The following is a 22,815-nucleotide window of genomic DNA, read 5'->3' as shown; positions in this document are numbered from 1 at the left end:
TGGCCGCTATACAAATATATATATATATATATATATGCGTGTGTGTGTGTGTGTGTGTATTTTTTATACATATTTGAATATAAATGTATACATACAAAACCACACACACATATATACATATATAAAAATCCAGCCATATGAAATTTAAAACATGCAGAACAAGAGCTACATTGTCAGTATATGGGACTGTTGTGCCACAAAGGGAGAGGGGAAAATACTAGCAGAAGTTTGGAGAAAATCCACAGAAACACCTTGGAGCTCTCAGAAGCCTGGTCAGGTGAGGAAACCATGTTTTGACCCTCAAACAGAAAGTTTATTTATTCAATAACTTCAATCACATAAATTACTATACGTAAAGCAAAATATTTACACTAAATGTCTATGTTGTAGCAATCAAAACAGAATTTGTTGCAATTTGGCACTCATGTTAATAGTACTTGTCTTTGGTTATCAGGTGCCTGTATAGCTTAGAATGAAACAAATTTTGGTGGTTTTTCTTGAAAGGAATACATTATTAAATATATGAAAAAATATAAAACCTTAAATCAACAAATCATCTTGGATCAGCTAGCTAATGAATTGCCAAAAACCTTATTAAAAGTCAGCATGTGTGTAAATAATGAGCACAGTGTTAAAGTGAGCTGTTTTATTCTGATTGAAAAATAATCATAGGCAGCAATATATTTAGAAGAATATATAACACTGGATTATAATTTGAAACCTTTACTGACATGAGTCTAGGATAGGATAAGAAAGTGTTGCAGGTATTTTCAGGCAAAATTAGCCTGCCAGAGAAAGGTAATTTTGGTTTAAGTTTTGAACATTCAGGTCAAATACAGGGAAAGTACCAGCCCAGTCACACATGGAGGTACACAGACTCCCTATTAAAACTTCCTTGCAAGGACTTCCAACCATAAGGATTTTCTACACATATATAAAATCCATCCTTCTAGCAGTGGAGTCAGGCACCTAGCAAGAGAGGTTGTTGCAGGCAAAAATCATTCAGAAATGGTGGACTCTGTGCAAGATAAGAACTTTCCAAAGATACAGGCTTAATATAAAGTCAACTTGTCCTCTTTCTCTCCTACTGTTTAATACAAGTTTCAAGTTCTCTGAGGCAGATACAGCTTCTCAGTACTTATGAGACAAATGTAGGCAATATTTCCTATGGTATCATCAACCAGCTTGTTGGATGAAGCTCATGTGAGCCCTGCTGCAGTGTAATCTTTGTCATAGTCCTGTCAAGGCCAGGTTGGATGAGGCTTTGAGCAACCTGTTCTAGTGGAAGGTGTACCTGCTCATGGCAGTGGGGTTGGAGCTAGATGATCTTTAAGGTCCCTTCCAACCCAAAACATTCTGATTCTACATTTCTATGATTGTGTGATACATTTCTAGGATAACCAACAGAAGACGGAGTAAAATATGGAAAAAAAATCTAATAAAAGGGAAAAGAAAGGAAGTATTTTCACAGTAGATCAATGAAGTCAACCCTAAATGAGTTTAAAAAACTCCAAGCACTCACTTGTATTTTCAGGAAACCAGGGATCTGTACACTAAAAAGGACACCACCTACCTTCAAGGATTTATCTTCATTGCCAACCAATGCTCTAATGCTACAGGCAGTACCCAAAGACATCACTGAAAGAGTTGAAAACCAAGTACTCTTACACTGCAGAAATACAAATAGACACATCTTAAAGATGGAAAGGTGGATGGTTCAAACATACTGTGTTTAAAATTCCAGGATTAATGTTACATTTATCAGCAATTTTGCTGTCATTCTGAAAGCTCTCTAGGACTAAGCATCAGGTAAAAAACATGTTCTTTACTGCTTTGGTTTGCAGAGGCTTTGAGCAATGCAAGTGCTGTGTTAGTTTGGTCAATTAATATGGTACAAATGCGTAGCTAGTATAAATCAAAAAAGACTGGAAATCAAAATACTGTTTTAATGTCTTAGGTGGTAAATTTGCCAAAATCTGACGTAATTCTTTAATACAATATATGAATCACAGAACACACAGGTCTGCATCCAAAATCAACTGAAGTCAGTTGAAGTATTGCCATTAATTTCACTGGCTCTAGATAAGACCTATGTCTTCTGACAACAGATAAATATTAGTTTTATAAGTAAAAAAGTAGCCCCCATTATGCCTGGCTGTCCCTATGTGACCGTTCCCTTGGGGGCATACCTATACACACATATTTTAATCCATGTAAATCAGCATGCATTAGCCAATGTAAATTAGGACTACATTATTTTTGATTGATAGATTTCTGTCCTTCATTCCAAAATAATGAAATGAGTATAAATGTATATAATTCCATTATACTTCTGTAAGTCAGCAAATTATTGTCCCCATTTTACTTAGTTGCTTCAATACAAAGTTCCAGACTGTCAGGGATTTTTAACCTCATAACCCTCCCTGACCTTAATCATCTTAAAAATGCAAACACCAGACTTTTCCCCCCCCCACTGGAGTCATTCCTTTTCTGACCTGTGTTGGGAAAAGTGAAGGGATTTTCGCATCAATACAACATCAGTAGATTTCTGCATCTCTTTCACAGAACAGGGTATGGGCCTCTATCTTCACTGCAGTCACCTGCTGTTGTAGGTATAAAAGGTGCACATAAAGGCTCACAGAATATAAACAGTCCACAATGTTTCGATTTCCAATATTGAAGCCATCAAGAAAAATAAATATAGCAAAAATATAAATGAAAAAATCCTAGGACTCCTCTTAGTGCTAATATGCTACTTCTCAAAAACAGTATTTGCCTGTTTTGTGCAGCTGGTTTGCTCTGCATTTATGAGGTGCTATTTCAGTAGTTGTGGGGTTACGTGCTATGCAATCCAGAGTTTTTGTAAAAGTTAAGTTCTGGATGCTTTTTGTTTAAAAACAGAGTATCCTGTGAAGACTGGTTCAGACATCTTTTAAGATGAGCACCATTTTCTGGAACACTGGATAAAGCAAAGCAACCTCTCTGATGGTCTTCATCCTCTCATAACTATCATCTTCCATGTCAACAAAGGCAATGACTGTCTTCCTCTTCATATTACCGGTCACTTCCCTCCTACCTTTGTGATCTTAATGCAGATTAAATACCAGAGCAAGATAGGATGCTCTGGAGGCTGGTGTTGTGTACCACAGAGAATAAGGGGAACAAAACATCAAGTCTTACCAGGCAAAGAGGAAAATTTCCCAGCTGTGGGGCCCAACCCCTCATCTAGATTGTATCCAGGAAAAAGTTATATTTTTGCACAGGGAACCTAATGCCAGAACAATTATTAACATTGTAAGAAGAGAAAGATCAGCTATGAAGCAGTCCCTCTGCTTGACTGAGCTGAGAATTATTCTTGTACCAACTTCAGCCCTCCTGTTTCTATGTCCTATATGCAGCAAAGCACTCAATTTACTGTTTTGCTGTTCAGCTCAAAATTCTGTGGCATGCCAGAAGGGTCAAGAACATTTTTTCCTCTGAGATTTGTTTTCCTGAGGATTAGGATGGTATTTTGCATTCATACTGTAACAACCCATAAGAAGGAAGTCACCAGTACAAAACAATTTCTAAATTAAATCCTTCAATGATAAGAAATGTATTTTTACATAAAAATCAGCACATCAGAGGGAGACAGAGGAAGAGGGAATGTATACAATGCCAGGATCTGTAGGATGTGCCCACTGAGCTGTTCAGACTGGAAGGGACTTCTGAGTAGTCCAATCTCTTGTTTCAAAGAGGAACAACTTTGAAGTTAGAGCAGGTTGCTCACACCTCATCCAGTCTAGCCTTGAATGTCTCTAAGAGTGGAGATTCCAAGGACTCTCTGCTCAACCTCTTTCAGTGCTGAACCCCTTTCATGGTGAATAATTTTTTCGCTTACATGCAACTGGAATTTCCCTTGCTTCTTGCTGCAATATGTGGTCATTGACCCTTGTCCTTTCATTATATACTTCCAAGAAGAGTCTGTCTTTACTATAACCCCTCCTTCAGTCACTGAAGACTGCACTTAAACCCACCCCTCCCTAGTTTTCTTTTCTCTAGGATAAACAAACCCATGGTGATAGTACAGCACCCAGCCTGAGGTTATAAACCTTGCATGGAATTAGCAGCTCAAACTCAATGCCAGGGTATCACAACTGCTTTCATGATAGATTAGAACCGGCTTGCGTCCTTGTGGTGTAATCTGCAGGCAGAGCAGGCTTATACCAGCCTGCAGTCTCTCAGGTTGGCAAAGCTGTAAGGATAATGTTGAGTTTTTAACAAATATTTAATCTGGTGGCACTCACTAGAACAGAGCATAGTAATAACTAGTTTTACTAGCTGAGCAGCATTAGCTGCGTGTTAACAGTCTAAGCTGCTGGAACTGAGCCCAGACACTCTGCTCTGGTAACACTGCTTCAGTTTAAAAGGATCTACCGTGAATCTTCATCACACTAGAGAAAATAAATAATCCATTATTATTATTATTATTATTATTATTATTATTATTATAGATCTGTAGTCCTGTAGCAGTTGGATCTCTGCTCCCCTTCCCCCTCCCTAGTTTAGGTAAAGACCGAACAAACACAGAACAAAAAGTTGGTCCCCTGTCAAACACCCTGCAACTCCTGTATATTCTAAAAAATGTGTTATAAATGAGAAGAAAAAATAGGCTTTAATATTCCTTTGAGAGAAAGGTCAACACATTACAAAATACTGAAACTGATGTGCCAAGAGTACCTCGACAGCATTACAAAACAAGTTACTGATTACCAAAGAGACTAGTTAGATTTTGTTATTGCTTAAGAAAAACATTATCATTGCTGCAGGACAAAGCAGATAACACCTCTCCTGACTTGTAATTGCTTCTTATACAAGCAATTAACAGAATATGTAATTCATCACCTCTTATTCAATGAAGGCCTAATAGATTCCACCTAATTTTAAAACTTCAGTAGCAACAAATTGTGTCACTTGATTTTCCCATAATCTCTTTAATCATATCGCTAATGTAGGCTTTTCTTGAGGTTGTCAGAGGGCATTAGGTATGATTTGAATCATACATTTTATTTCCAATTAACTTAATTCAGTGGAAATACTTCCCTACTGTGCTCTGGTATTTTTGATAGTTTCTGGCACTCCAAGATTTTGTATATCAAGACTTGCTAGTTTTCTAAAACTTTTGTAGTATTCAAGGTGGAATCAATCTCTGAGGAATGAAGAAAGGAAGTACCAGACTGTTGGCTTTCATAGCTACCATTTTCCATGAAGCTGTGGAAGTGAGCATGCACTGGTGTGGAAAAACCTTCTATTCCTCCTGACCTGAATTTCATGTAGTATGAAATAAGGCAGCATTGTTACTACACATACCTCCCTTCTTGAATAAGTCCCTATATCATCTGATGAATGTGCCAGGTAGGTTTGCTGCTTAAAATAGCATAGTATCGCCCAGAGTAATGTCTCCCAAGATTTTCTGTAGATCAAGCACAGATCACTAGGAGCTCTGTGCAGTTACAGACACTGTACAGTAGCAACATTGGGACATTCTGGCTGGACTAACTTGACTTGCTTCAAGCACATTATTGCACAGACTAACACTTTTGGCTAGCAGCAAAGTATTATGGATCATAGTGTCACCTTTAACTGAAACTAAGACTGCACTTGTGAATCTGCAAGTCTGAAGAGGGTATCTCAGCATATCATCTCTGCCAGCTCCCACCTGAATGATTGTTGGACAGACTCTTTTTTATTAGGACAACTGATGTCGTAGGAAGTCATTACATGCATGGGTACTTGCTCTAGGAGTTTGGTTGGAGGCTTAGTCACAGTATGTTGGTTCTGGCAGGCATGATTATTAACACAACACATCATAAAAATTGGCTTACTGGTATCATACAGTAACAAAATCACAAAAAAGCTATGGCACACACAATGGATACACACAGATCTCAAAAATTTCATCCACTCTTCAGCTTCAGAGCATCAAACAGCATCAGATGAGAGGTACTTCACATTGGTGCATGAAGATGTGGACCAAAAACCACATTCTTCCTGTGTAACTTCTCTCCCACTTCTTTTTCCTTCTCCTCACTGCTGTTCTAAATCAATAAATTAGTTTTACTTTAAAAATACCAGAATTAAAATCTTCTGACTTGATATTTCAAATGTAAATATGCAAAGCCAACAGTGAATACAAGTCCAAGAACCAGGAAAGCATTTCCAGCTTGCTTTCAGTTATTGGAACACCCATATGCATCTTCATTCTCAGAAATATGTATTTGCTTGCCTACACAAAAGCTTATGGCTGTCCCAGCCAGGGTTCCTACCTTATTTTCCTATTTATTGTATTATTGCACCTGTCTGTTAAGGATGACTAAAATCCTTATAAAGAAATGCTGGGCTCAGGGTTTCACTGATCAGATTTCTTTGAGAAGACACCCCTTTGTAAAGCTGGCACGCAGATTTCCATCCTCAGCAGATCAGTGTGTGCATTAGGCAGCTGGAATCTATTGCTGACCCCACTCAAGCTTCAGGCAGACAAACCAGGCCTGCAGAGGTGCAATCTTCTCATGTTCCCTGTCACAAAGAAGCAATCAGAAGTGCCATTCTTAAGTGGTGTTCTTCCCTTCCTGCCAATGTTATCTACAAAAGTAGTACCATTTAAATATAAAATTAGCACTTGAGAATTTATACAACTACATTTGCCTAAATATTCCTTAGGCTAAGTAGCCAGGTTGGGCCAAGAGATGCAGCCAGGTTTTTAAGGCAAAAGGACCTTAGGTACTTCTTCTGCCAAGACTGAAAGAGTTCTTACTGTAGTCGCTGAATTCAGTAGGTTTGTCCAAGACTTCCTGCTGAACTGATTTCAGTGTACCTTCCCCACACCTTTGCCAGAAGTTCCCTCCGGGTAAAGAGAATAACATCTCAGAGCAGCACAATGAAACCTGACAGTGCTCATGACATCAGAGCCCTTAAGCTGCTGCTGGTGCTGCAAGGAAAATACCTTTTTGCCACACTTCCTGTGATGCATTAAACATCCAAAAGAGTGACGGAGGTCTTGGGTTCCTGTTTTGTGAAAGGACACCTCCATCCTGTCTCCGACACCTCACCTGTCTGTGCCAGCAACTCTTCCTCTCACTGCTCATTTCCCTTAGCCTAGAGAAGCCTCCAAGGCCCTTTGGGGGGGATTGTTATTACGCTAGCTGATGTCTCTGCCTCCAGAAGCAACTCTCAGACTTGAATCTTTATGAATTTGACTGTTCAAAATGTCTTACTCTGTTTATAGGCTACAGGACACTAGGGAAATCAGTCCTAATTATTCCATTTTGCAAATACAAACATGTTCTTTTATATTACTATGAAGTTATATTCCAGAGGCTCTGTGAAGCCTTGTACTTGGTTAGAGACCGATGTCACCCAAGTGATTCCTCAGTGGGCTCTGCCCAACAAATTATTTTGAACATTTTTGAATTATTTCAAGTTTAAAAAGACCTTGTTTGTCTTCAGTGTGAATGACAGACAACACTGACAAGTGTGGAATGGATGGCAGTGTTTTCATATAACTCTGAGAACTCACTGCCACTCAGTATGATAGGTTGCATGATAAATACTATGGCAGTAGAATCAAAGAGTACGTCCCTTATTCCCAGGCACATGTACTCCATTGCAACACTTGCCCATGAATGTATAAATTCCTGTAGGTTTGTCCCTGTGGCTAGGTAAATTGTAAGGTTATTCCTTAAAAGACTAGCTTTTGATATCTTCTCAAACTTGAGACTGTTGGCCAAATATTATGCTACCAATATCCACTAAGGAATGTTTAAATAGAGTCAATTTTTGTAGAGAATATAGATGGCAAAACACTAAGTGACAGAGCCATACAGTGTCTGGGTGCTGACAGAAGTCATTTGCTCTCATTTACAAATACAAATACAGCTGTAACTTGTTGACATTAAGGAAAGAGATCTGTTATTTCAAGCTAGGAATATTTTTATTCTGGGGCAAAAACTAGCAGCCCAGTCATCAAAGAATGATGGGAAAGACAGCCTTGGCAGTTGCTACCCTAAATCTAATAAGTGAAGAACAGAGTTTGTGAGGAAATGGTAAAGACTGAGATTATTGGGTTTCCCTGGTCATGCCCAGTTTAGTTGTACAATGGAACATTTTAAAACTGGAAAATGCTATACATCAAAGCAAAGGTGAGTTTGTTCAAGCTTGACAAATCCTTTTATATGTATACTAGTGGTTTTCTTTTATACCTGAGCTAACATACAGAATCTCTTATGCAGAATAGATCTTGAGGGGAGGTTTCATGTGTTTTTAATCTCTTAAGTAATCTGATGGAAAAAGAAAAAGGAAAAAACAGGAGGGAAATAAGCTTTCACACAAAATCCGGTATCCTTTTTAATATGTTAGTTAAATCAGAGAAATGTGAGTTTGGGAAGATTTAGTATGCCAAATTGGCCTTGCTCTGACCCCTCAGCATCATAAAAAAATCTGAGGTGAGAGGGAGGGGAAAGAGAGTTGGTTACACTTTTCTTGTCTTTTTTAGCTTGCTGTAGTTGAATAAAATCCTACATAGTCAAGCTTTCCATGTCTAATCTTCCAGCTCACTTGCAAGTATTCTGATTAGTTGGGAAAGACTGAAGCAAAGAACTGCCTTTTTTCCTCAGACGCATTTCTGCTAATTCACTCAACCTCACTGTTAGGAGTGTTTCAGGATGGCTGAGTAAAAGCTGTTTTCTCATAAAATGCACTGCTTTGAATCAACCTGAACAATTCTTTTCCCCTTCAGCACTCAGAAGTTTTCACTTTGTTAACCCATGGGCAGTATCTATAAAATAAAGTCTGCCTTGCCCCAAAGAATTTACTCTCTCCTGTTTCCTTACACCAGCCACCATGGTACATTATGCTATTCTTCTCACGTTAGTTCTGGTCTAGAAGAACAGCTAGACAGTACCAAGCCACCCATTTTTAATAAATTCTCTAAAATTCATGAGAGACATAGGAAAGAAAAAAAAACCAAGCCCACCTTTACTTAGTTTGATAATTCCCTTGCCTGTGAAAGGCTCACTTTTACACCTGAATTTTTGAACTTTTATCTGTGTACTGTATCTGCTTATTATGCTTCTAGTAGAGTCTGGGTCCTAGACCTTCTTGCCCCTGGAAAAGGGCAATGGGACTTTAAAATGAACTGATTCTCTATTCACTTCAGCTTGCACATCAGAAGTCTCAGACAAAGCATAGTGCAACAAACCAAATGGAAATGAGGAGACTTCCTATGTTCCTTGCCAGCTACCGCTCTTTTGAAAAATTCCGATTAGATATTCTACAGCTGTATATTTTTTAAATCAAAGTACCTTATGGAGGATTGTCAACTTCAATTAACTTCAAGGTTAAAAGTCAGGCAGGTTACCAGTGAGAAAGTGCTTTCCAGACATCTTTTGTACTCCACCTTCTTTCCTGCCAAAGTACTTGGCAGGTTAATGAATTGTCAAGAGACTAGAAGATTTCCAATTTTTTATTTCCAGGTAAACCAAACATTGAACTGCCTTGGACCTGAAACCCTCATAATTTTCTAGTCCCTAACTCCAGGAAAACTGAGCAATTTTATTTCACAGAGAATTACACAGTTGTTGGGAATGCATTCTGGAAAAACATCATGAAAGAAAACTAACATCCTACATGTTCCATCTTTCATTTTCATCTCTGATATGAATATCTGTTCTTGAATAAGTCATCTGTAGGCTTATGTACTGGGTTTGCATGGCCAGGTTTTGGTAGCAGGGACCTACAGAGGTGGCTTCTGTGCCAAGCTGCCGGCAGCTTCCCCCATGTCCGACAGAGCCAGCGCCAGCCGGCTCCAAGATGGACCCGCCGCTGGCCAAGGCCGAGCCCATCAGTGATGGCGGCAGCGCCTCTGGGACAGCGTATTTAGCAAGGGGGGGGATAAACTGAGCAGCAACCTGCAGCCAGAGAGGAGTGAGACTGTGAGAGCAACAGCCCTGCAGACCCCCAGGCCAGCGCAGAGGGAGGCAGGAGGTGCCCCAGCCCCCAGCGCAGCGGTTCCCCGGCAGCCCGCGGTGCAGCCCCTGGCGAGGCAGGCTGTGCTCCTCAGCCCGCGGAGGGCCGCGGTGGAGCAGATCCCCACCTGCAGCCCACGGGGACCCCAGGCCGGGGCAGGGCGATGCCCCGAGGAGGCTGTGCCCCGCGGGCAGCCGGCGCTGGAGCAGCTCCTGGCAGGGCCTGTGGCCCCGTGCAGAGGAGCCCGGGCGGGAGCGGGTTTGCTGGCCGGGCCTGTGCCCCCGCGGGGACCCGCGCTGGAGCCGCTGTGCCCGAGGGGCTGCGCCCGGGGGGGGACCCGGCTGGGGCGGGCTGGGAAGGGCTGCTGCCCTGGGCAGGGCTCGCGTTGGAGAAGCCCACGGAGGACCGTGTCCGTGGGAGGGACCCCAGGCTGGAGCAGGGCCCGAGTGTGAGGAGCCTCCCCCGAGGGGGCAGGAGCGGCAGAGGCAGCGTGTGACGGACTGACCCAGCCCCGTGCCGTCCCCCTGCGCTGCTGGGGGGCGGAGAGAATTCGGGAGTGAAGTTGTGCCCGGGAAGAAGGGAAGGGTGGGGGGAAGGTGTTTTTAAGATTTAGTTTTTATTTCTCATTACCCTAATCTGATTTGATTGGTAATAAATTAAACTAATTTCCTCAAACTGAGTCTGGTCTGCCATGATGGTAACTGGTGAGTGATCTCTCCCTGCCCTTATCTTGACCCACAAGCCTTTCGCTATAATTTCTTTTCCTCGTCCAGCTGAGGAAGGGAGCAATAGAGCAGTTTCGGTGGGCACCTGGCATCCAGCCACAGTCAACCCACCACAGCCTCTTACATACTAATATTAAGTATCAAGCTGTAAGCTGTTTCAAACTGTCTAGCAGATAGCTAGCTAAAGAGGCAGATAGGCTGTTTTTGTGGTCTCAATAATATATTTAAATGTAAAGTGGTTGGATAAAATAAAATCATAAAAGCCATATGAAATGGCTCTTCATTCAAAGAGCAGTTCATTAAAATCATGCTCTAAAGAAACATTGAGCATAAGGAAAAAGTAGGACAATTAGCCAAAAGCAATTAGGACAAAACTCAGGCCTGATTGATTGATATGCAAATGTCCTGGACTGGAGACATTATTCATGGCCACTGACCTTTTGGATAAAGTTTTAGTGGATATCAAAGAACGTGTGTTTCATCCTCTGGAGAAAATAAAAAGCACAACTTTGACTATGGATATGAATCAGTAGCCTCTAGATTTAACTGTCATGTTTTAAAACTGCAATGGACATATTTATAAAGATGAGACAATTTAACTGGGGAAGAATGTCTCCTACTAGTGGCATGATACCAGTTTACTCTTTTTTTCACTTTCAGAGTCACAAACTCAGTTAACATCTCCACAGGGCTGATGGCTTTCCCAACACCATGTCATCTGTAACTGGTGTATAACCTGGATGTGAAAATACTCCAATTGTCAAAATATTTTGATAGGTCTTTCCATATTTGAAATACCTTCCCAGTTTGACATGAGTTCACCATTTCTGTTTCAGAACTATACTCTTCCATACAGTGATTGTAAGTTTTGGTGACTACCTTGTTTATACATACTGCCTGCTTTTAAGAATGCCTCCTTTTAAGAATGTCATGGAAGACACTGCCAAAAACTGCTAAGTCAAGTCAGAGTTCACCAGTCACATTTTTCTAATTCACCAGGCCAGACACCTTGTCAGGAAATTGGATTGGTTTACTGTGCTCTGTTTTCAGTAAAGCCATTTTATCATCTTGCAAATCAAGATTAATAACTTGAGCAGAATCTTTGCAGTGATCAAAGTTCAGCTGCTTAAAAAAATCAGAAAGCTATGGATCTTCTGCCTTTTAAAAATGAATAATGTTGATCCTTTTCCAGTCTTCTGAGACTGTCCTCTATTCTTTCCCTGTCCTCTATTAATTCTCCATATAAGTGCTAGTGGTTCACAGGCTACATTGGCTGCTTTTTTAAATTCCCTTATAAGGTGCTTTTTAATGTTGCTTTGCCAATAACGTGGAACACATCTCTAGTAGCTAAATGTACTTGATTCTGCTCTTTAGTCTCTTGTGAACTTATCTCCCTTCTATAACCACTTAGTTAAAAAAGCATCTGATTGCATTAGATTTTTTAAAAGACTGAAGCAAAGAAATAATTGGATTTTTCAACATTCTTTGCTTCCCCTCTTATCGGTTCTTTTCTTTTTGCTAAGGACCAGTACTTTTCTTTCACTTCTAACATGATCTTTTTCATTTTTGTCTCTTACTATCTGAGGACTACTATGCACCTCCACTTTCTTTATATTCTTGAATTACTCCTTCATAAACACAGCTTGTTTTCAATTCTGATATAGTTTTGATTTTTAGGTCTCCCAGGTTCAGATTTATCCCAGAAATTCCCTCCCTGCCAGCCTCATGGAAGCATTGCTTTTTTGAAATCCATTCTCCTTATTCTATTGTTATTCCTCTGTAAAATTTTGTAAAAACAAAAAAAAAAAAACCAAAAAAATTTAAAATACAATCATTATCTTTAATCTACACTTCCTTCCACTGTGGTACTTTAATCAAGTCCTGCTTACTACTTGGGACCACACAGAAAATAGCTTAACCTCATACAACATCCTCCATAGTTTGAACAAGGCTTTTTGTCAGCTTGTTTTGAAAACTCTGTTCTATTACTTTTTTAATGTTCGCCTTATAAGACTTTTTTTTATCTCCCAGCAGTTATTCAACTATTTCAAGTCCTTTAATTTGCTTAGTGCTGCATACCTACTTACGGGTTCAAACCAAATCAGACACCTTCTACTTCTTCCCAAATAGGCGATTTGTAGCCAGTTTCTTACCACAACCTCATGCACATTAAATTTCCATTTGCATTCATTCAATGCCTTTCAAAAAGCCTTTTCGTTCTGAGATAAAAAGCAGGTATTTTTAGTCTTGATATAGAGCGCAAATCTCTTATTTTTCTGGCATTTCTTTCCCAAAGAGTATCATATTTTTATGCTGAAAATTTCATCCTGCAGGTCAATTGTGCCACCTCTTTTGATCCACTTATGTCATACCTTTCATTTCAGTTTCTTCTCATTTCCCAGTGTATATAGAGGCATCTCAAAAGGCCATCACACTGCTGTTATTTTCCTCCTGCAGTTCCCCTCTGCCTCCCTCCCCCAGTGTTTTAGTCTAGATTTATATTTAGCTAACGGTGAAAAAACAGTGCCTGAGGAGTTTCTTTTTCACTACGTGAGAACATCCAGCATTCACTATGTTAAATATACACAGTTGTTTGGACACCCACTAGTTTCTAACTTCCACATTTATTATTGAGTATTGGGTATTGAGAAAAGTCCACTTTGCAAAGAGCTTAGTGGTCTGGGAATGCCTATATTGCTTTTTGAGCAAGGCGTAAGGGAAGCCTGGATGTTTGGTGTTTCATAGATGCTCCAGGCTCTCTCCAAACTGAGAATGATCAGTATAGTCAGAGGGCCAAAAAGGCAGCCCTCCCTTCCCATGCTAAGCAGATGCTGATGGCAGAGCCTTGGACCATCCCTCTGTACCAGATTAAAGGATTGTGATGAATCAGTGGAAATGCCTATCTCTCAGCCCTCTCTTCCACCCTCCTTTACTGTCAAGGGAATTATTATGGCCTAAATCCAGTACAACGTAACAGGGGAAAAGGTCCCTTCTCTTTCTTCCCTTCTAAAATATCAACGTACGCTTTGCAGTCTAGTGGAAACAAAAATAATTAACATTGTTAATGACTTAGGATTCAACCTCTTTAGATTCCCTGCAGTATAACTCTCAATAAAAATTTGTGATTGGCAGAATGATGTGGAAAATATGGTTCTACAGAGGTCTGAACTATGTGGGTGATCTAATCTCAAATGGGGTTATGATAACTTTTGAAATCTCTGGAGTAAATTAGCCCACCCCATACATAACATCTATACATAACATCTATTCACATAGCTAAGAGCTGCAATCTGAACACACACTTATTTAATGCAGCAGCCTAAAATAATCACTCCACACAGAGGTAACCAATTCAGGATCATGTCTCAGAGGCAGGGTAAATGTACAGGCATCAAGATGCAGGCAACAATACAACAGCCCTCATTTGCACTCCGTAAGACTTGGGAAGTGAATGAGGACCACTGAAATGAACTAGCCAAGTCTTCTAGTCTTCCCAACATGCAAGTACTGGGATTTTCTGGGCACGTAAAACCCCCAGGCTTTCAAATCAGAATCACGTTGTTAAAGATTTAACAAAGACAAGAACTGAATCAAGCTTTTGTGGCAGACCATAAAGGCAGAGGGATTTTGCCCTTAGCTTAAGCAGTCTGCAGTCCTTGCCAAGACAAAGTTCCTGTAGATGTCCTTGCAGATCTCCCATATTCCTTCTTTATACATGACAGCTCACCTAACAGGATGGAGGTTTTAAATCCTTCATCCATGTTGAAAGAAAAGACATTGTCTTCACTTCTCTAACAAACACTGAATAATGAGTCATGTTTCCAAAGGAATACCCCGGGAAAAAAACATGTTCTTCTACCTTTTGTTAAGACTAGATAAATAGTGAATACATAACTAAAATGGTTTGCCTTTTTTCAGTCTTGTTGCAGTTTTAGTGTATTAAATAGATCACTCAGTAGCTCTAGATTTTGCTTCACCTATCTAACCAGCTGTCACCACCCTATCACCACCTATGTCACGTATCTAGCATATAAAACTTTTTAAATTTAGGTGATAATTATGTTCACTATGGAAACATTCAGAAGATGCACAATGTTACAACAAAGGGAAATAACAGTTTCGTAACATAAGCCATAGTGAGTCTGCCCTATGTCAGACAGTACGGTCTGTACAGCAAGAACATCTTTCTTTTATTTCAGTTCTGTTTTTCTTTTTTTAGCTAAATTCGTTGAATACCGATACCAGAAATCTGGCACCAATGAATTCATTTGGGCCAACACAGCAATCTGCCAGGGCAGAGTGAGTTGCAAGAGCAAGACCACAGATGTAGATAGGGAGCTGATAATTGAAAGAAGCAGAAGAAAATCAGCTCCCATTCAGCTGGGCTGGGCAGAGACCAGACTGAAAAGAAAATAGTACTTAATAGTGTACCTTCTGGGAAATCACTTTGCCTTACGGTTTGGTTAACACCTTGGTTTCATTGGCTGGGTCAAATTGGGTTTAGCTGGGAGTGCTGTTGATTTTGATCTGCTGAGCAGGCAGCGCTCTGGTGCAGGCACCTGGGTAGCATAAAGCTACTGTAGAATTCTCTTTGTCTCGCAGTGGCCAGCTGGCAAGGTGAGCAAAATTCACCTAGAAAATCCACATTCAGAGCGGATGTTGTAATGTCACTGCTTTAAGAGTATTGGGAAAAAAACCCCACCTGCATGCAGTTTTGCTGCCACAGATATCCTGACTCAGGGCTGTAGAGTTTGTAGGAAAAAATAAAGCCAGAAAATTCATTTGCAATCAGGAGTGGAACTTAATCCACCACAGGTAAGAAATGAAAAGAACAAAATATTTTTTTTTGTAGGGGAAATCACCTACATAAAGCTGTACAGAATGCTTCCTGATACCTTGGGCCTGGACCAAACTTTCTCTGCAAAAGTATTTAAAAGGGGGTTTTTTGCCTTCCAGCTTTCTGGCTCTGCCTCTCTACTGGAGGTGCAGCCAGGGCATATTGAAGGAAAACCCGTCCCAGGTAATTAGGCTGTTTGGGGTAGGACTGATGTAAAAAGATTTTCAAAACCCAACAAAGTCAGCTGTGGTGAGCTGCACTGGGGGGAATCATGGACTGGACAGCAAATGAAAAGCAAAGCATTTTTAAGCTGTGGACTTAGCTAGTGTTTTAAAACAGCATAGTCATTTCTGTTGTACACTTCTGTACATCAGAGAGTACACTGACTGCGACCACAGTCCATAGAGAAGCTGTCTGTATTCATGCATATAGAATTGGAAAAACTGCATGTAGAAAAAATGTCATTTTCCCCAAACAGCAGGTAATCAGCATTCAGCAACAGCCTTGTCTCGGCATGAAGCCTGAAAGAAAGCAGTGTCACAGCAGAGAAATAAGATAATTGAAAAGGAAAACGTGTCAGCGCTCAGGACGACTTCTGCCAGTCTCTCTGAACTAAATCTCAACAACTGACTGGCAGACAGTGTCTGCTAGTGTCTCTCTGTCAATGGAATAGGTTGTCCCTGACCCTCTTCAGAAAGTGAAACACATCAAACAAAAGACAACAAGACTCATCCTCATTTCAGCTCACAGCTATTAATTTTATGGTGTGACTACTCCAAATAACATATGCGTAGCCAGAGCTGTGCCCAGATTCCAAGTGATGGGAGACCAATTTCTAGCACCTTGACTCCTCTAATTACACTGACAAGTCTCCTGAAATCTCTGCTGTGGTTCTTCATCTGAAACAAAAATGCAGATGATTCTCAATAGTGTCTGTTGAGCTGAGAGGAATGAGAGGATTAATTAGTTGCAGTTCATAAAACAATAAGATTAAAATTTGTGAGTAACTGCAAAGTGTAATTGGCAATAACGATGCAATCACCACAGTGCAAGAAAGACAGGATCAGTCCCAGATATCCTACATCTGGAACAAAATATATTGATTGCACTAAGACCACGGACAAGCCCAGATCACCAGCTGGCTCGTCAGCTCTGCTGGCCTGGGCAGCTGCCTGCTTCATTCCAGGGCTGGAATGCCAGCAATAGAGCAGCTCTTTAGCAGAGGAGCATTGCCTCTAAACCTCCAGAAGTCCATGGGTCTTACGAGCTGGGGAGGCTTATGGCTAGCTCTGGCCTCTGGGCTTGTAAGGTGTCCTGTGGAGGAGAGATTGTGCAGTTTTAACCCTTCCCCTGCCAGCCCCCCCAGGTGTGGTGCAGGCTGTGGGATGCTGGATGATGAGGCTGCTGCATGGCTGCCCCCAATAACCTCTCAGGCACCCTCAGCCATCAGGCATCACCCAAAGACAAAGGGTTCGTCTGGTTTGACACCTTCTGAATGGTACCAAAACACCTTTATGATTCCAGACAGAGAAAATCAAAGCTTTTCACTTCAAAATTGCTCTATTGAACAGTTTTGACATTTCCAGCAATGTTTCACACACCACCACCCCCCAAACCATTCAGTGCTCTCACTATCTCACAATTGCATTTTGAAATTCACTGCAAAATACATCCCATGCTTCATGGTCTTGTTTTTGGTGAGTGAAGTGCCAGTCTGTTTCATCATCGCACTGCTTGCACCGCCCGACCATGCAGAACTGGCCCAAAGTACAGCTCCTGCTTGCTTATGCAAAGATTGTATGCAAAGAGTCTATTTCTAGCCTTCCTAGGGGTACTAAACTTGTAGGATGCCAGTCGTAGACTTCCTGTCCAAAAAGCCTCTCTTCTTGGCTTTTCTTTACAGATGTCCTTTACCGATGACACAACAGGAAGAACATCACTGAGCTCTTTGTTAAAAGCCCATTTTTAGGAAAAGGTGACTTTCTCTCACAGAGGAACCACAGCATGAGAAGCATGTACTACAGTAACGCCTTTACTGCTTCTCTCTGCAGATGCAGGTATTTTTGTCTAAAAGGGGAAAAATAATGGAGCTATCCCAGTGTCCTTCCAACCCTATTGCAAGAACATGTCATCTTGGCATGTGTGCTAGAGAAAAGCTTTCATGGTACCTTTCTAAAATAAAGCCAGAGAGTCAACAAGAGGAAAAAAACCCAAAAATTAAATACATAGCATGTGCTTCTGGCCTCCACAGACCAGAATCACAGAATTGTAGAATGATTTGGGTTGGAAGGGACTTAAAGATCATCTAGTTCCAATCCCGCTGCCTTGGGCAGGGACAACTTCCACTAGACCAGGTTGCTCAAAGCCTCATCCAACCTGGCCTTGTAAATATCATTTTGGTAATGAATGGAAAAACAAAATCCATCAGTCTCAAAGGTTTGACATTGTGCACAGAAACTGGGCTGCTCACAGCACTGTACGACTCTGTTGGGTGTAATGAGAGTGCCAGAGCTTCCCGGGGGTGCTCTGAGTACCAGGGAGTGAGGAGGAGGGGAAGAAAGATCAGAAAAACAAATAGGAAGATGAGGGAAGGCAGAGAGCAGAGCAGAGAGGAAGGAGAGAGCACAGCAGGAAAGGACACAGTGTAAAGGAGGAAAAGTGCCACAGGAGGAGCAAGAAGGTGGCAGACAAGTTATGAAGAGCTATTTCCAGCTCTTCTGGCTGAGGTAGGCCAGCTAGTTCACACGCTTTCTACAACCTCTGACAGACTCCTTCCACTGCAAGGACATCACTACCCAGCACATGGAGCAAGGGTGCTGTGGTTATGTAGTGCAGGCACACACACTTCCAGTTCCTGCTGTTGTGGCCCAAGGATTAACCATCCTCATCCCAGAGCCACTAGTTCTGCCCTGTTCTCCTCAGCTAAGCCAGCTGAGTCCACTCATCCCATCAGTGCAAGCAAAGAGGAATATTTTTTGCACACTTTCAGTACTAGGTCTTTGCTAAGCAATATGTGTGCAGTGAAATCAAGTTATCTGTAAGCACATGAGCTGTGCCTATGTGCATCACCAACAGTCCCACCAGGTGGGAATGACTTTTGGTCCCTTCTGGTCAGGAGCAAGCTTAGATCAGTGATCTCTCTCAGCAACTGAGATTTAGAAAAACAATGTTTCCCCTTGAAAAAGTATATCAGGCAATCAGTTCCTGCTACATCTTCCATGATATGCTATGCTACTCTAGCAACCTCACTGGTTTGCCTTACCGTTTCTGCCACTGACACCATAAATGTTGGATTCAATGTACTTAAATACATTTTTGGCAACAAAAATGGTAAATTCACTTGTCAGGTAAGAGTAAGTTTTATTGTTTTCTCTTTAAAAACAAATATTTTGTTTAGATATGTTACTAAATTCCAATAATCCTTTACCTCTTTCATCAGACCTTAATGCAGAATAACAGAGTCCCCTGCAATCAGTGGTATTTGATTTATACACTTAGTAGCAGTAACTTATGACTAACCATGATGAACAACAGACGGAAAAATTCAAAACCTGGCAGGTTTGTTGGAGACTGTCATTGTTATGAAAAAACTACCCACACAAGAGGGAAAACTCTCTCCCTACCCCTGCAAATGGTAACATAGTCTGAGTGCACTGTCATTCATAATATGTAATATATGGGGAATTCTCTGCAAAGGCACAATGTTCTTCCCATTAACTTATAAAAGGAGCTGGCAGGGATTCTTCAGTCATTTTAAAAACATTACAAGTTCTACTCAAAGTTGAAAGTGACCTTCTACATAAATGTTTTACTCTATACTGGGAGCTGACAGCCAGGTTCAGAGAGCCCAACACCAATTTGAAATAACCTTAAAAGATATAGTGATTTTTTTCTTCACATTAACAAATAGACATTATGTAAATATATGTCCACATATTTTTCCACTTTAAAAAAGTAGCATCTAGTGCAAATCAGCCTTGGCTTCCCCTATAGGGAATACTAAATTGAAAGAGACTATAAATCCAGGCACAGACACTTCAAATTCCTGAGTTCCCCAAGTAGATCTATTGGAAAAACTATATCTGTGGCTTAGACTAGTAGCTCATGATATTATCTCACCACATAGCTAACTAGCAGCAGAGCTCAAAGAGCAGTCATAGCACAAACACCCTCCCCACCCACCCCCACCCCCCATTTTTCTGATCATTTTAAAGAGATGCTTTATTGGGTTTGTGTGGCCGTGGTTTGGTAGCAGGGACCTACAGAGGTGGCTTCTGTGCCAAGCTGCCAGCAGCTTCCCCCATGTCCGACAGAGCCAGCGCCAGCCGGCTCCAAGATGGACCCGCCGCTGGCCAAGGCCGAGCCCATCAGTGATGGCGGCAGCGCCTCTGGGACAGCGTATTTAGCAAGGGGGGGGATAAACTGAGCAGCAACCTGCAGCCAGAGGGGAGTGAGACTGTGAGAGCAACAGCCCTGCAGACCCCCAGGCCAGCGCAGAGGGAGGCAGGAGGTGCCCCAGGTGCTGGAGCAGAGATTTCCCCAGTGAGGCAGGCTGTGCCCCTGCAGCTCACGAAGGTCTCATGGTGGAGCAGATCTCCACCTGCAGCTTGGGGATGACCCCATGCCAGAGCAGGGGGATGCCTGAAGGAGGCTGTGACCCCTTAGGGGACCCAGGCTGGAGCAGTCTGTGCCTGAAGGACTGTCCCGTGGGAGGGACCCCAGGCTGGAGCAGGGCCCGAGTGTGAGGAGCCTCCCCCGAGGGGGCAGGAGCGGCAGAGGCAGCGTGTGACGGACTGACCCAGCCCCGTGCCGTCCCCCTGCGCTGCTGGGGGGGGGAGAGAATTCGCGAGTGAAGTTGTGCCCGGGAAGATGGGAGTGGCAGGGGGAAGGTGTTTTAAGATTTGGTTTTATTTCTCATTATTCCACTCTGATTTGATTGATAATAAATTATTTTTTCCCCAAGTTGAGTCTGTTTTGCCCGTGACAGTAATTGGTGAGTGATCTCTCCCTGCTCTTGTCTCGACACGCGAGCCTTTTGCTATGTTTTCTTTTCCCCGTCCAGCTGAGGAGGGGAGTGATAGAGCAGTTTCGGTGGGCACCTGGCATCCCGCCAGGGTCAACCCAGCACAGAGGCGTGTTACAACTGGGATTTCAAATATCTGTATGGAAGCACAACATGCAGTCCCTTTGCACAATGCAGGTTATAATTTTTTGTCTTTTGATAGCATGACATTTTTAGGCTTTTCTTTGCAATGATATGCCCGTTAAAACCCGCAAACACACACCTTCGTCAGTGAGTGCTCCAGGGATTTATTCACATACTCAGCTTTGTGCATTGACATCAATGAGACTTGGAGCAAGAAGGACCAGATGACCTCTGGCCATAGATTCCACTCCTGTTTTTCACTGATTCACCATCTGAAAAGTTCAAGTTCAGCATTGCCAAAAGGTCCTCAAAGCCTGTTCCCTCCTCATCTGAAGTCTGAGACAGCAGTCACGGTAATCACAGCTCTGCAGAACTAGGTTGCTGTATGTATTGAACCACTTACCATGCGTCTTGGAAGGTCTTGGAGAAAACACCCACTGAAAGGACTTTCTAAGCATTCAAAGTCTAGCTGTCTTTTCTGATTGCTTTTTCAGGATTCCTGAAGAAACATGGTGTTTTTTACCTTGGGGGGATGTCTTTCCTGTAATGCTCTGTAACATTTTATACTCTTCATCAGGTCATGTATTTTAAACATATATGCATCTGTGGAAATCCAATAAAAAATATTTTAATTATTGCTCATATACAAAAACATTGAGGATAAAAAGGATAAAAGGGGGGCATTTTAAAAACAAGACAGAAAACTATGTCCCAAGTAAATATGCCAAATACGCTCTATAGCAACTGAAAATCCCTTGAAGTGTCTAATTGGAGACTTTCATAGAGTTTAACGTGGCTGTCCCTTTTGCAATCAGGTACATTTTCTTCAAGTCACCACAGAAACAGTGGCAAAATGTGTTGCTGATGAATCATTGTTGTTATAATGATACAAGTATTCCCCTGAGCTTTTGGTAGTGTCTCCCGGGGAGCAAAGGATGAACTGGCCCTGCAGATGGTGAAATCCTTGCAGGGAGGACTGCCTTATCACCCAAAGTAACCCCAGCTGGAAAACAAAGCTATAAGCACTTCTACTAACAAATACATGGTAATTTTAGCTGTAGCCTGGTCAAAATCAGAGCTTGGCACTCCTAGCATGCCCTTGCCCTCATGGCAACACCAGAAGATATGGTGCTTATTGCTGGCAAGCCAGAGAAAAAAGGAGCCCAAGAACAAGGGAAAGATGAACTGTGCCTATGCTTACCCTGCAACATTGTCCTTTTAAGCCAAATTCAAGAATTTCTGGAGGACTGGGATCTTCGTGTGGGGTAGGTTTCAGTGGTTTGCACCAGCAGAGATTCTTGTCCCTTACAGTATTTCTTGGTCAGGTCTTCACACTCCTTATTCCAAGGTCCTATACAGGAAACTGGGAATAATACCTTATGTCCTAGGGCAAGTTCTAAAATTACACCAAAAGGTAAACAAAAGTTACATACTATCTTGAATTACCAGAAATATTCTGATTTCATTCCTGAATGAGGTCAGAACCTGCCTGTTCATCTCAAAGCAAGGAACAAAATGACCTATACCTCCCAGTAAATGCAACATATGCAGTCATCCAGCATTGCTTCCTGGAAAACAGGCATTTCAGTTAGCATTTACCTTTTCAGTTGCTATAACAATTAAAAGGACAGCCTGAGCTTGTCCTTTTAAAACTCTACGTTGAGTTATTTCTTTTGAACAGCCAGAATATAAAATGTACATATTCTAGAAAGGGTAATAACACTTTATGGAAAACCTCTCAATGGTTAGTGTATTCTCCTGAAAACAGAGTGAAAGGATGTTATGAAATGCAGAGAGGATTTGTCTGACATAGTTCATGATGTGAACACAGAACAACGTACTTAAGTTGGCATCGCAAGAGTCATACAGTACTTATAAGCATGTTCATGTTGTAGCACATGTCCCATCAAAAAGTATGAGAAAAGGAAAACAGTCTAGAAAATGGAGTAGAAGGACTCTTCAGAAAATGTTACATTCATAAATCCAGTATAACAAAGTACTGTCAGAGGGTTCCAAGCAAGCAGCTCTAGAGGTCTGTAAATGTGCAATGCACAGGTAGTGCTTCCAAGTTTATTTTCAAGGTATCAATTTCAGTGCTTTTTATT

At 41.6% G+C, this 22,815-nt stretch overlaps 1 protein-coding gene across 1 annotated transcript in view; it reads right to left on the bottom strand.

The window, feature by feature from the left end:
• Positions 1 to 2,466: 2,466 nt before the first annotated feature.
• LOC308060423 (opsin-5-like) overlaps positions 2,467 to 22,815 on the bottom strand; it is a 58,621-nt gene continuing 38,272 nt past the window's right edge. Inside the window, 1 exon segment of the mRNA XM_080379159.1 lies at positions 2,467 to 22,815. Within this exon segment, the coding sequence (XP_080235285.1) occupies positions 22,737 to 22,815 (79 nt within the window). The 3' untranslated portion in view covers positions 2,467 to 22,736.

The sequence above is a fragment of the Falco punctatus genome (genome assembly GCF_963210335.1).
Source record: "Falco punctatus genome assembly, chromosome: 3".
In the NCBI taxonomy this organism is placed as follows: domain Eukaryota; kingdom Metazoa; phylum Chordata; class Aves; order Falconiformes; family Falconidae; genus Falco; species Falco punctatus.
The sequence above is the reverse complement of the archived record's forward strand: the minus strand, read 5'-3'. Positions and strand labels throughout refer to the sequence as shown.